Genomic DNA, 15,510 nt, shown 5'->3' with positions numbered 1-15,510 from the left:
TGGAAGACGAAGACCACCTGGAGACGGACCCTACCAAGGTGACGGAGCGCCTCACTCCGGCCCAGCAGGAACGCTTTGGCGAGAAGGGCTCCGAGGGCTACAAGCAAAGGGTGCAGGCCGCCGTGGAGGCCAACGAAGCCAAGCTGGTCGCTCTGGTCAACAAGTTCATCGGCTACCTGAAGCAGAACACCTACTGCTTCCCCCACAGCCTGCGCTGGATCGTGTCGCAGATGTACAAGACTTTGTCGTGCGTGGAGCGTCTGGAGGTGGGCGAGGTGCGCACCATGTGTACAGACCTGCTGCTCACCTGCTTCATCTGCCCAGCCATAGTCAACCCCGAGCAGTATGGTATCATCTCAGACGCACCCATCAACGAAGTAGCCCGCTTCAATCTAATGCAGGTGGGTGGCACAGCGAGCCTTCTGTTGACACATCCCACATGTGGGAATCATTCTGCAGTAGGGCTGGGTACCCAACTTTGATCCTTTTTAGGCATCGCCCGAATTGCCTCCGTAGTATCGGTTATCGAAAAATACCATTTAATACCAAATTTCAATACCTAAGGAGCAAATCTCATCAGCGTTGGCAAGCCAATAAGCACGCAGCATGCTTCTACCAAGATCTAATAATGCATGTGATTGGCTGTCTAACTTTGCAGGTCAAAGAGGCATGCAGGAAAAATACTAAGCTACGCACAGAGACGAGGCGTGTGCGTGTGTGTGTGTGTGTGTGTATTTTGAGAGGCTTGACTACAGTTTGCGTCACATAGGTGTAAAGCTAAAATGACGTTGGGATAAAAAAATAAATAATTGTTTTTGTTTAAATGGATTTCATAAAATTGGTTTAAAAAAATGTTTTGTTCTGGAACCGGTATAGAATTCCCGGTATCGGTATTATTATTATTATTATTTTTTTAACTGTACCCGGCCCTATTCTACAACCGCATAGATTGATATTGCATATTTCTTTGTTACACAGGTTGGGCAGCTTTTGCAGCAGTTGGCCATGGCCGATGATGATGCGGACCCAAGGCGGAAAAGCAGTTTGTCCAAATTTGATAAGGTGTGTGTGTGAACCATTGTGTAGTTACTTCCAGCCCAAGCGCGACATATTTCTGCTCGTACTAACGGACACTTCTTCCTCTCTGTCTGCAGAGTTGTGTAGCCGCCTTTCTGGATGTTGTGCTTGGGGGAAGAGCAGTCGAGACCCCACCCATGTCCTCAATGAACCTTCTAGAAGGCCTCAGTAGGACTGCGGTCTATATTACACATAATCAGCTGCTCATGCTGGTAGGCTCTTCTGCAATTGACTTCCAAATGTGACATTAGCATACCCATACCCCCCCCTTCCTCGACTAGAATGCATTCTAAAGTTCTTAGGTAATCCCTACAGACAGGGGAAGAGTTTGGAGCACCTTGCTGCATACATTAGCTTATTTCCTTGGAACTCAACTACAACTACTTAAAATGTTCCAATCCAAAGTCCTTGTACAGGTAGAGATGGCCATATAGAGAAAATACCAACTACCTCTATTGATATTATGGCAATAATGTAGGGTTGACTATTGGTGCTTTCACAACATATTTACACAATGAGATTTGAGAAAAATAATTAGCAATAGTGTGGATATAATGTCTTAAGTGGGTAAAAAAGGCCAATAGAACAACTAGAACAGTCTGGTAAGTTCAGAAAATGACATCACTTTGCTGTAATGCAGCCTGTAAAACCAGGAAAAGACAACACTTGTGTCATATTATGATATCCAAAATTTAAGACGGTATCTAGCCTCATGTATCTATATCATTTCAATATATTGCCCAGCCCTAGGTACAGGCAGTGGAGAAAATAACGAAAATACCTAACAAAATTACTGTACAGTAAATATCCTTTGGGAAATGCGGAGTGTGTTTAGTCATTTGTTAAGATCAGGCATGTTGTTTCAACGCTATTGTTCAGTCCCTCCAGAAAAACGCGATTATGCGATCACATAATTCAATGCATAATCAGCCAAAGTCCGCATATTTATAGCGGTATGTGAAAGCTTTTAATAGATGTGCGAAAAAACGCTGTTCTTCTAGGGAACGTGCCAAAGCAACCTACACACAGGTAAAAATAGGCTAGCTAGATAGGCAGTGTGACTTGCAGATGAGTCAGTCGCAAACAAAAGCAGAAATGTGGCAAGCGGAAAAGCTTATGTATTAACTTACCTCATGACTTTAGTGTTACTTCAGCGTTTGTCAGGACATAATCCACCTTTAGCTCAAAGGCCTTTTTGGTTTATTTGTGTGTAATAGCCATGTGTGGCTTTTGTGTTGATTCTTTCCCTCCATTCATTACAGAATACCATTTGTCATTGGACTCTTATGGAGCCATGTGTAATCATACATTTTGTACCAGGAACAGTTTAGGGTACACGCCGACTTTGGCGAATGCAAACTTGTCATCTCACACCCTCCCTGAGAAAAACTGTTGACTTCTAATGATTGATTTTATTGTGATGGTCTGGAGAATAAATGTGTGCCAATCCCTGCATGCGTAGGTGGACTTTGTGCGGAATGTGATGGCAGGGGACCACCTTCGGGAGGAGGAGCACATGGCTCTGGAGACCCTGCTTGCCAACGTGCCCCAGTCTCGAACTGTGAAGAGCAACAGTCTGGAGCTCACCCCCTCCAACACCCCCCAGCTCTCCCCGGCCACCACTCCTGCCAACAAGAAGAACAGGCTCCCCATAGGTACCTACCTCCACGGCCTCTACGCCTCGCTCTCCCTGTCACGTTTTAGAAAAAAGAATATGTATCGATGTGCTCAAAGTGATGCAACCTCTTGTAATTTTCAGATGTGAGCATCTAAAGGATATTTTGCTTTATAGGAATATCACAATTTGAAACAAGAACTACTAGACAGAAGTGTAATATTTTGCCTAATGAGAAGCAAAATAAACAAGTAGAGCCGAGTGGTGATGACTAGTGAAAAGGCCTGCGTTTCATAGGAAGCTAATGAGCGTCTCCTCTGCTTGTTATGAAGATAATTAGCGCGGCCTGGATTGAGGCTCAATTACAGAAATGACAACCAATTAAATTACCAAATATAAATGAACTAATTTTAATTGGAATGGATGGAAAAAGATGCATAGACTCCCCTCATTAGCATTCTCAAGACAAATGATGCTGTAGCAACACCCCCTTAATTAGAAATGAACCACTTGTGCTTTGCTACTCTGACAATATGACATTTACACACACACACACACACACACACACACACACACACAAGCTTGACTTGTTACTTGAAATACTTTGAAACGTTCTGAGATGTACTCTGCATTCTTTCTCCAACTCCCTACTTTGTCCTTCTCCTTTTCCTCCCGTGCTGCCATTGAACGACTAGGACAACACTTAGCCGCTATAACGTCCTGGGACCCCACCACCACCGCTCTGTCGGCTCACATTCCATTAGTAACCCCTTTTGGTGGGTAGCCTGTCGCTCGTGTTCGAGCCAGAGACAACCTAACCCATGCAGCTGTTGTTTCACCAAGATAACTTCCATCCAGTCCATGCTCCTAGCTGAACAGTATTCCCCCCCCTCTGGCTCGCCCACTATTAACCATGATAGGGCTGGGTAGTGTTAACAAATATTCAATACCGGTACCGATACCAATACAGGGTTTCACGCGGGGTCACAATAAAAATTTCAGGCCTTAAAAAGTCTTAAATTTGCTCTCAAGTCTGTCTATCTATCTATCTATCTATCTATCTATCTATCTATCTATCTATCTATCTATATAGATTTTTATTTTTTTATTCTGTGGTGTTGTAGTTCTTTCTTTCACCAGTCCAAATAATATTTGCTGTATATGTACAGATTATTATTACCCTTTGTCGCTTTTTCTTCTTCAATTGGAAAACATTTATTTACTTTGCAAGTGCTTTTGTGACTCTGCATTCCGTATTACTTTTATGTTGTGATATAGGTCTTAAATCATTCATAAAGGCCTTAAAAAGTCTTAAATTTGACTTGGTGAAACCCGCAGACACCCTGCAATACCGTGCGTTCGATACTGGTTCCTAAATGGTACTTTTTTTTTTATACCAATTTTAGAAAAAGCAAAAAGAAATTACAACATTACACAATATGGCACAAATCTTTTAATTAATTTTTCAGCTCCTACTACGCGAGCCCCGTCTCTGTGCGTAACGTAGAGTTTTTTATTTTAGAGTTAGACAGCCAATCGCCAGCGTTGTGAGATCTTGGTAGAAGCACGCCCCATGCTTATTGGCTCACTGACGCTGATGAGATTTACTCCGTAGGTATTAAAATTGGGTATTAAATGATGAGGCATTTTTTCAGTACTTGACACTTCAGAGCCAGTACGGCCGGTGCCTAAAAAAAAAAAAAGTATCAAATTGGGTACCCAGCCCTATGCCTAGCACTGCTGTTGTTTGGTGCTCTTCACCCTGCTTGCTTTGCCTTGTGCAGTGCTTTGGCTCATTATTGGAGCTAAAATGTTTTATCTCATTTCGTTTTTCTAAGTTTTCCCCCCTTTTGCTTCCTTCATTCAGCGGATTATGGCTTTTCATTACCAGGTAGCGTGGGAAAAATAAATAAAAGAAGACACTAGTGTAGTTACTCACAATGACGGTAGCTCTGTGATGGCGTAGTTGTGAACTCAATAGCACGTATGGCATCCACTCATCTCTGAGAAAGTAAGGGCAAACGCAATTAAATTGACAATAGCAAGGAGTGTGAGTGATTGTGTTGGCTCACTGTGTTTTGAAAATGAATTGAAGGACAGTTAGTGTTTCAGATCTCTTCTCAACTTGAGATAATGTGTCGTTATTGAAGAATGTGTGACATGACCACCCGTTCTCATGTTCTTCAAATGGTTCATTACCTATAAATGCTTTGATGGAAGCAGTGTTCATTCAAAAACAGCACCTTTTTATTAAGAAGGAAACCCAGGATGAGTGTAATGTGGTCAAATGTCTTGATGGCCTTTATGTGATTCTCTTGAGATGATTGGAAGCGAGTACCAGACATCCAATGCAAATCCAGCACCCCAGTGAAATTATGCATAGTTGTTCTTTTGAAGTGCTCATATTATGCTCATTTTCAGGTTCATAATTTTATTTAGAGGTTATATCAGAATAGGTTTATGTGGTTTAATTTTCAGAAAACACCATATATTTGTTGCACATTGCGGCAGCTCCTCTTTTCACCCTGTGTGTTGAGCTCTCTGTTTTAGCTACAGAGTGAGGCATCGCACTTCTGTTCCATCTTTGTTGGGAGTCGCACATGCACAGTAGCTAGGTAAGGACTACTAGCCAGTCAGAAGCAAAGTATGAGGGTGTGCCACGCTAGCAGCTAGGCTAGCATTATAACGTGTGTTACAAAGTGATGCACGTTCTATTGTAGTCACGTTCTATTGTAGCTGTTTGGAGCAGTTTGTGAACAGTGTTTTCTGGTGGAGATGGTAAGTCCCTTTGCGGTGGACTTTGGTCTTTTTCACTTTGTAAACCTATAACATGCACATAAACATATATAACACAATAAAGGAAAGGGGAAAAAGTAAAATAATATGAGCACTTTACATTTTTTAGGAACCCAGTTGATGGAGGTGTGTGTCTGTGTCTGTGTGTGTGTGTGTGTGTGTGTGTGTGTCTGTGTGTCCACAGAAACATTGAGCTGTAATATGTCAGAGAGCCATCTTTAGAGTGGTTGAATGGCACGTGTTGCTTAAGTTTTTCTTTGTGTCAGGTCGGCCATTTTAATCCAGCAACATTGTGAAAACAAGCCAGATGGTATTTCTCCACAGAGTTGCATGTTTCAGCACAAGACTTACCAAATGCTATCAAGAGTGAAATTAACTAATTTTTCATGTTAATATTTCCATGTACAGTCAATGTTTTTAGAACTTCTATATACTAGCGTTGCTAAAATAATTTTGTTCAAATCATATGGCAGATGAAGCATATTTAGTTTTCTAGACCTCTTCAGCAAAGCGGTCTATGCGCTTGCTTGTGTGTTTGTTTTCAGCTTAACCAATGAACAGTGGGAATACCATTTTTGGATATAACAACAATTTAATTTTCATGTTCAAAGAAAGCTACGCCTTAAACTAACTACCGCCCAACATCTAAATACAAAAGATAATCTCGTCTTTAATGTCACGCCAGTGGACTGTATAGCTCCATGAGCAAAAACATTCAAAAGGTAATTTTGACATTTTCTGTGTGAAACTGATAAAGCAATTGTAACTTTTAGCACATTTGGTAGTACAATAGGCCTGCACGATTCGGGGAAAAATGTGAATCACGTGTTTTTTTTTTTTTTTTTTTTTTTTTTTTTTTTTTTTTTAGCTTAGAATTGATATCACGATTCTCTGACACAATTTTGTTTCTAACAAAGTGCAATGTTTATTGCACACATGAACCATGACAAAACTTTTTTTTTTTTTTTGTGGCTCCTATAGCACATTGCGCATCACCACAAGCCTGTAAACATAGAGGCTTCAATGAATAAAGAAAATAAATACATACTGGCCATTTAAGTACAGTAGGCTACCAAAAATAGTGACCTAACACACTGAACTAAATATGGCCCTGATACAGGCTCTATCTGAACTCCTTGAACATGTCTTTACATAATTAAAACATGTCAATGTCAGGAGAAACAAAAGTTGAAGTTCTTTTAAAAATTAAATCTCGAACAGGAGTGAATTGAGATCGCAATTTTTATAACGATTTATCGTGCAGGCCTATAGTACAACTTTTATCACAGGCAACGTATGGGTGTGACATCACAGATGAGTCTTGCTTCTCTCCTTTTCAAGCTTTAGGCTAGAGCTGTTCATTCTCACAGAAATTTCCTAATTCTTGATCATTTGTGGGTTCAACACCTATCAATATATGTCGTCCTCTGAATGTGACAATCAGAAAACAACAGCGCTTTCCCTACTAATTCCCCTTCAACCCTACCAACCAGCAGCGGCTCGAAGCCGCAGCCGTACCAACATCGCCCAGGAGGGGGAGGCAGAGGCCAGCTCCCAGGAGTCCCTGCAGGAGCTGATGCCAGAGGAGGTGCTGGTGATTTCACTAGGAACTGGTCCTCAGTCTGTCCCTGGGATGATGTCAGAGAATGAGGTAATGGGACTGGAATGAATGTGCTCATTTGCAGGAGAGATGACGATGATGATGTGATAAATTGAATGTCCTATATTTTTTCTCCCTGTCACTGAAGGGGAGTAAGGCTTCTCGGAGCCAGTGTCATGCATTTTCCAGTGTTTTATGCAATGTTATGCAATTGATGAGAAGCCATCACATTTAACTAACTCCCTGATCTAAATTTAACTGTCTCCTGATGCCTTTGGATGAGATAATGCCTGGGGTAAGAATGACTCATGGCAAAAGCGCGTTAGCAACCACAAATAAGTGTTTGTACGTATGCCCTTCCTCTCTCTACTGCTCTGTAGGTTTTGAACCTGCAGATGGCTGATGGGGCCCAGGGGGACGGCCATGCTGATGATACGAAGCTGCACGGTAAACCTGACAAAACCCTGCGCTTCTCCCTCTGCAGTGACAACTTGGAAGGCATCTCAGAGGGTCAGTCTGCAGTCTGATCACACATAATGCTGAAAAAAACAAACAAAAAAAACATTTTTTTAAATGCATGTTCAGAAAACCTTTTTTTTTTTTTGTTTTGGGTGAAGCACATCATTGTGATTATGAATTAATGCCGTTTTATGGTCCTGCAGAGGCTCCATCGCTTTCGCCGTAGCCTACATAAGTGTGTGTGTGTGTGTGTGTGTGTGTGTGTGTGTGTGTGGTAGAGGGAGAAGTGAGAGAGTGACTGCGATTAGCTTCGGAGCGAGTACCGACTCTAGAGTCCTAGTGAGAGAAACAAAGTGTCTCCCCTGTCTTTTCTAACCAAGGTGGGAAATCAGTAGCAGGAAAACTTAACCCTCTCCTTGATTTCATGTAGTTTATGGAGAAGGAGAACCAGGAAATGAGTATGGGGGATGTAGTAGTAGGGAAATGCAACACTACCGAGCCACGGCCGAGCTACACGCATCGCCGCGGCGTGTAGTTACATTTTTCGAAAGGTGCACGTCCGGCTACGGCGTAGGGTCCGGCGTAGACACAGAGGGGTCTGCGGGGGTACGCCGTCGATTCGACGCACAACCATAAAAAGGCCTTTAGTCTCCATCAGAGCATGTGAACCGAGGCCGAGTGGGAGGACTTTTTGATTGATTTATTCAAAATTATAACAACAAGAAACGGAACATTGAATATATAACAAAGTCTCAATATACAAATGATCATATACAACATAAATGAATATATTGCATGTCCGAAAAGTTGGAGCGTCGCCCTATCTCTCACTACAACTTTGCTCCGGTATGGCTCACGCCACAAGTCAAATGCATGCCAGAGGCCCGGCCCAGAATGCATCTGTGTATTGCCACCATTTTTTTTTTTTCTGTGGAAAATCGGCTGTGGCTGTGAGCTCAACAATGGAGTTCACAAATTAGTTTTGAAGAAGAAGTCCTACAGGGGTGCTATTCTGTCATGCCAGGTTAGGGTTTAAGCTAAAATGAAAATACAACGCAGCTTTTTTTTTTTTTTTTTTTTTTGGGGTGAAATGGGAGTTCAACCTGGAGTGACATTGAGTGGAGCGGCTTTGAGAATGGGAGCGGAGGGAACACACACTCCGCTCACATGCTCTGGTCCCCGTCTACTTATCTACTACTAATTACTGGCTGACCCAATTACCTCGTGTATGTTTTCATTTATTCATTCTTTCTTCCCCCACTTCAGGTCCGTCCAATCGTTCTAACTCTGTGTCTTCTCTGGACCTGGAGGGAGAGTCTGTCTCGGAGCTGGGAGCCGGACCGTCGGGGAGCAACGGGGTGGAGGCTCTACAGCTTCTGGAGCATGAACAGGGTATGAGAGGGTGGGTGTGTGGGTGTTTCTGAATGCTGCTAAAAAGTTGAGTTGGAAGTATAAATATCACTTTTTTTTAAGATACGTAAACGGACGAAAGAGATGAAAGACTCAGCCTCCTTTTTCTTATGCTGAACAGCTATTTTGTATGTACTTGTTTCTGTATTTATTGTTTCTTTCTTATTTAGGTTAAATGTTTGTTTTTGTGTTATGTACGCACCATTCACCAAGATAAATTCCACGTAGGTGTAACTTACTGCGGCGATACAGATTCTGATATTCGGGAGCAGGTCCTGCCTTAACACCCTTTTATGTCTCCCTCAGCCACCACTCAGGACAACCTGGACGACAAACTGCGCAAGTTTGAGATCCGAGACATGATGGGTCTGACGGATGACCGGGACATCTCCGAGACGGTCAGCGAAACCTGGAGCACCGATGTGCTCGGCAGTGACTTTGACCCCAACATGGACGAAGACCGGCTGCAGGAAATAGCAGGTTGGGACATGGCTTTTCTCACCTGTATTTGCACCCATTCCCTCCCTGCAGCAGTAAGCAGAGTGATTTGATCTACACCGCCTGTGTGATCATTGCACATTTTATGGGATGGATTTGCTGCACTTAGGGGGTCCTTCCTGACTGTTGATGAAGTCGATTTTGGGAAATGTCATCACCTTGTGGTATGTGTGGGAAATGGCATCAAAAGACAATTGCGTTTAAGTGCACATCATAAAATAATGTCTTACCTAATTGAGCTGAAAGTAAGAACATAGGCCAGATTCTTCTAGTTGTTTTTGGTGCACATGGTTTAATACAATGTTCTGCGTTCTTTCTTTAGGTGGATGTATAAAAATGTGTTCTAAATTCAGCGCTTTATTGCTGTAATGCAATTTCCTGCCTCACTGCCAAATGTTAACTTTTAAACGAAGCTCAGTCTGTTTTTTTTTTTTTTTATACTTTTGCGATCAAATAAAAAAACCCACTGAATAATATATTCATTGAATAATAATAGTAATTGAGGATGAAGCAAAAAATTACCAATTTCATATGGTTTGTTTGTCTGTTTTTCTTCTTCATTCTACTGCCACTGACTCCCGAGATACGACTGCATATGCAATTATCCTCTAATTGATAAAATAATGAAGTGGACGCATGGAAATAGAAAATGGACTCTAAGGGCGAAACAAGTTATTTTCTACGCGTCTCTGGGGTATATCCTGAAGTTAGCTGGCGTTATCGCAGTGGCAGTATCTAATAAGTACATGCATAATCATAATATGCTGATACATAAGTTACATATCTTCAGGAGATAGTGGAGTGCGAGTTCAGCCTCTGCACTCTGTTGAGCAATGCCAGGAAAACCCAGGTTATAAAAAAAAAACATAATAATAAAAATAACCAGTTCATCTAATGTGAAAGCAGCTGTACAGTAGATGGAATATTTGAGTCTTCATGTTATCTTCCTGTCTCCTGTGCCTCTTGTCTTTTCCTTCACAGCCTTCCCCGTGCCCATCTCTCTCTCTCTCTCTCTCTCTCTCTCTCTCCTTCTGTCTCTCTGACATTCACTCAGTCCCTGCAGTCTTATTGACCTTGGTTCCTTCTCATTTGCATCCACCATTTTTCATTCCTCGGAATATGGCGTTGGGGGACTTTTCCATCATTAAGTGAATTTACAGCGATTTCCTTATGTGTTTTCTCCAAGGGATTGGGTTATGAGATGCACATTAAATATCCATTAATACCTCATTATCCCACTGATAAGATTACCATGATAATGAGGCAGAAATTCTAATTGTTTCACTTCTTGTTGTGCCACTCATTTAATCATCCACCTGAAAGACAAGTACTCTGCGCCCTACCTTGAAGACTGTAAACACGGACAGCGGGATAGAAGCTCTCCCGCCGCCTGCGAGAGCCCTGCCCCCGCCAACATCGGTACACACTGTTGCCTGGATGCTGGCACGCGTGTTCTCAGGGCGTGTGTGCGTGTGCGTGCGCCATGAAGCGGAAGCGTGACATACCAGGGGGCGCGTCTACCACAGGTCGACTTTTTGGTCCCGAGCCTTGGCCGCTGACTCCCACTCACACCTGCTAGCTCCCTCCGCATTCTTCCGCCTTGTTAAGCCGCGGCTTCTCAAATGGAGATGGAGGGACGCGGCGCTGTGGACTTTTTGGGAGGGGTGGGCGGGCGAAGCGGTAATTTGGTCGTGAGTAATGCTCGGCTTAATCAACGGCTCAAAGTCATGGCCCTGGAGGCCGGGGCGGGGTGAGATATTACCATTAACCTCTGACCTTTTGCACAGTGGTGTATATATATGTGCCTGTGGGTCCCAGCATGCAATGCACGCGACCTCCAACTCTCTCTGTATGTCTCTGAAGCCCCATCCACACACCATTCAGAGAGGCTTTTTTTTTTCCTTTTTTCTCGAGTGTTTTTGCTTATCTCATACCATTTCCCAGTGTTGTTTGAAAGTCAGACCTGAAGGCATACTGTAAACGCGATGGAACAGCTTTTAATTAAGATAGTAACACGTGAGAGCAATGCATGCTGTGCCATATAGTGCTGAAACGGTTACTCGCCAAATCGTTTACGTGGATCGAAGAGGAACAAAAACCTTATGGATCGGTCAACACATGCCGGTCCCAGCTTCCATATGTTCCTCTCTTTTTATATTGTTTTAAATGAAATACTTTTTGAAGTGTTTTGTCGGTCAAAACAAGCAATTTGAAGATTTCATTTTCACTTTGGGCTCTCAGAAGTTGAAATCGACATAACAAAAAAAAAAAAAAAAAAAATTATAGACTTCAAAAAAATGTGATATGTTGTAGGCATGATTTCTGTAGTGTGCACTCTCAGCTTTACATGTTGCTCATATTTCAAATATCTGAATAATTTACTAGAACTAATTGCAGAATATGAATCAAAACCAGTGCCATAACAACACATAAAGGCTGGGTAAAGGACAAAAAGGTGCCTTCTAGATGACTTTGCGACTATAGGGCTGACTTCTTACTTTTCCTGACCCCCCTCCCCCCCCAAAAAAAATAGAGAAGCCGTTCCATGCTGTGGCAGGAGGTTAACTCTCTGCGTCTGTGCTTTTCAGGGGCAGCTGCGGAGAACATGCTCGGCAGCCTGCTGTGTCTCCCTGGCTCGGGTTCAGTGCTGCTGGACCCCTACGGCTCCACCATCTCGGAGACCACAAGCGAGGCGTGGAGCGTGGAGGTCCTCCCCAGCGACTCAGGTAGGGGGCCAGGTTTGTTTTGTCTCGACGGTTTGCTTCGGCGATCTCCTGGATTCCTACACTTCTTCTCCACTGCGTCTCAAATAGGGCGAGGACGATATGCTTTCGTCCCGATTACACTAGATTCTTTCCCCCGATACGTGGCTTTCGATTCGCATTGGGATTTTCATTCATTGCGATTCGATAGTATTGATTATTGCAATTTTTTCTTTTCCTCCTTCAACAAAAGCAAATGTTGATTAATACACTTCTAGAGACAATAAATAAATATCATGAGACATTTATAAAAACTAAGACATTTTCTAAGAAGAGCGCCCATCACATGTCAGTCTGACATTTATTTCATTTGTAAAGTACATATCATAACATGGATTTTACAAATTTTCTGATTTCGGTCAGTTTAACTGGAAACGGATATGATGTAGTCGTATAAACGGTTCATAATTAGGTAAATCATTGGTCAAAACAATTATTTAAAAAATCGTTGCAAATGCAACAAAATACATACGTGAATGGATTTTTCTTTCCAAACCCCTTGGTCTCAAATGTGCGTATGCATGCATACATATTTATGTTTGTTTGACATGGTGGGGGTTGGGACACCAGGTGCGGTTTGCGCGGCATTCCATACCAAACAATGTGTGCGTGCATCTGTCATCATATTGTGTGCACTAGCCTGTCTTTCAGGGCAGATCTGCGTGTGCCAGTAAAAGGTATCCTTAGAGGGACCACCAGGTGTGTTTGCACCTGGTGGTGGAGCGGTGGGGGGGGGGAGCGCGCCAGGACAGCAGCTGTCCTCCGTCACTTCACACGGCGTCAGGTTTCTATCTGGCTAGACGTAACTGCACAGCGCTCTGAGGCTCTGTAGTCACACAGGGCATCCGTCTACAGCAGTTGTCGGCAGTGGTGGAATGCAACGAAGTACATTTACTCAAGTATTGTACTTAAGTACAAACTTGAGGTACTTGCACTTTACTCAGGTCTTTTCTTTTTCATGCCACTTTCTACTTGTACTCCGCTACATCTCAGAGGGAAATATTGTACTTTTTACTCCACTACATTCACCTGACCGCTTTAGTTACTTTACAAAATAAGCTTTTTTGCACACAAAACACATGTAGTTTGTAATATACGATGTGTTATTATAACAACTAGCAACTACCCAACAATATACAAGCCTGCAAGTCCATCTGAAATGATTAGACAATGCAACACAGAATGGTTTTTATCGTTTCCAGTTTGTAAAATGTGAGGGTTGAACTCTAACCCTCGCATTGAGTGCTTTTACTTTTAATGCTTTAAGGACATTTTCCTGAGGATACTTACATTCTTTTACTTAACTAACATTTTCAATGCAGGACTTTCCCTTGGAGTATTTTTACCATGTGGTATTAGTTTACTTAAGTAACGGATCGGAATACTTCCACCGCTGGCTGTCAGTTCTAAATCCAAACGCATACACAATCTTATGAACCATAGATCATACTTTCTTTGTCTGTTCTCGCAAATTGAACATGCAGTCTAAACCATTTATTAATGAGACATGATGTGCCCCCCTCCCCCCCTGAAAACCAGTGTTTTGTGAAACTCAGTAGAGTGCTTTTATTAACGGCGTTAAGTGTTTCTTTGAAAAGCCTTGGCCTTATGTTAATTGAGGTAGTACACCATTTCAATATGTGCGGTGCAGAAATGACATGCATGAGTGTCTTGATTGCTTTCTGTTCCGTTTGCTGCCCCTGTTCTGCTCGGTAATAGCGCGATCGGCGGCTCGCTCGGAGTACAACGCTTGTTTCATGGCTAGGCAGCAGAAAACTACACTCTGAAGAGCACTTCACCAACACATTATTACTAACGAGCATGCAAATGAGTACTGCGGTTAGTACGGAGCCTCTGGGTTCGGCCCAACAGCTCCATTGGGCAGCCAAAGAATTGGGCGTGCTAGCTTTACGGTTTGGTTTGGCTGTTATAAGACATGATAATGTATGCTCTGTTTGATTTCATGCATATGTGCACACTTGGTTTCCCAATGATCGTAACGGGGGTGGAGGGAGAGAGAGGGAGAGAGAGGGAGGGGGAGAGAATCATCTGTTGCAAACTGCCACGAGCACAGTGGAATTATTATAAGTTTCTTTTAAATGTATCCACACTTGATGTGAGACAAATACACATTCTTGTTAGGGCTTGGAAATATATCAATATAAATATATGAGACTTCAATTTTGCACATCGTCATATGACACAAGTGGTGTCTTTTCCTGGTTTTAAAGGCTACAGTACAGTAAAGTGGTGTCATTTTCTGAACTTACCAGACTGTTCTAGCTGTAGTATTTGTATCTACATTAGTGATGACTATTTATTAAAATATCATTGTGTCAGTATTTACGATGGTGATAAGATGGTGATATTTTCTTCTTCAGCCTTACCAAGAATGTGAAACCTACTTATTGTTGGATTGCCACAAACTCTGTGCTTTCATTTTATTTATTTTTTTATTCGCAGAACCCACAGGTTCACCGATTTAGTCTAAAGTAAATAAGTCCCGTGTGCCTTGCTGTGCCTTCAACCTAAGACAATGAAGTGCACTGAACTATGGCTATAATTTGCCTTTACCCACTTAGTTATTATATCCACATTAGTGGGGATTATTTATCAGCGTTCTCATTGTGTTACTATTTTTGTGCAAGCACCAATAGTCAACCCTACAATATCGCCATCGATATATTTGGTCAAAAATATGGATTTTTTTTCCCATATCGCCCAGCTCTAACAGTTGTCTCGGATGTTTTCTTTTTCTTTTAAAAATATGATTTTTTTTATTTATTTTTTATATATATATATAAATATTACTTTCTTTTTGGGACCACTTCCAGAAGCCCCGGACCTGAAACAGGAGGAGCGCCTGCAGGAGCTGGAGAGCTGCTCCGGCGTTGGCAGTACGTCCGATGACACAGAGGTCCGAGAGGTCAGCTCCAGACCCAGCACACCCGGCCTCAGTGTTGTCTCAGGTATAGATCCCACCTCCTCTCTCCCCTGTCTCCACTGCCTTGCATCTGCTTTGTCTCTCTCTCTCTCTCTCTCTCTCTCTCTCTCTCTCTCTCTCTCTCTCTCTCTCTCTCTCTCTCTCTCTCTCTCTCTCTCTCTCTCTCAAGCAATCCGTTCAATTTCTGTATTTGGTCCTTTATGGGACATGTCCACTGTCCAAGCTTTGTTTCCCCGCTTACCATTCCTTGTCCATGGCAGCAGCCGTGCAATGCATTCTGGTAGCGTCGCAGGGACTTTGGAGAAGCAGTGCGTCGAGTCTCCCGCTCCTCATTTGCATGAAGTTGAAT

The 15,510-nt window shown here is 42.6% G+C and overlaps 1 protein-coding gene across 1 annotated transcript in view; it reads left to right on the top strand.

The window, feature by feature from the left end:
- The window catches only part of gapvd1 (GTPase activating protein and VPS9 domains 1), a 49,184-nt gene that overhangs the window by 16,583 nt on the left and 17,091 nt on the right, over nucleotides 1-15,510 (top strand). The window contains 11 exon segments of the mRNA XM_028578889.1: nucleotides 1-401; nucleotides 979-1,062; nucleotides 1,155-1,289; nucleotides 2,540-2,732; nucleotides 3,388-3,468; nucleotides 6,985-7,139; nucleotides 7,469-7,598; nucleotides 8,814-8,939; nucleotides 9,264-9,437; nucleotides 12,044-12,181; nucleotides 15,052-15,186. The exon segment at nucleotides 1-401 is cut by the window's left edge and continues 172 nt beyond it. Coding sequence (XP_028434690.1) covers nucleotides 1-401; nucleotides 979-1,062; nucleotides 1,155-1,289; nucleotides 2,540-2,732; nucleotides 3,388-3,468; nucleotides 6,985-7,139; nucleotides 7,469-7,598; nucleotides 8,814-8,939; nucleotides 9,264-9,437; nucleotides 12,044-12,181; nucleotides 15,052-15,186 — 1,752 coding nt within the window.

The sequence above is a fragment of the Perca flavescens genome, chromosome 5 (assembly GCF_004354835.1).
Source record: "Perca flavescens isolate YP-PL-M2 chromosome 5, PFLA_1.0, whole genome shotgun sequence".
Lineage (NCBI taxonomy): Eukaryota > Metazoa > Chordata > Actinopteri > Perciformes > Percidae > Perca > Perca flavescens.
This window is presented reverse-complemented; position numbering and strand designations above follow the sequence as displayed.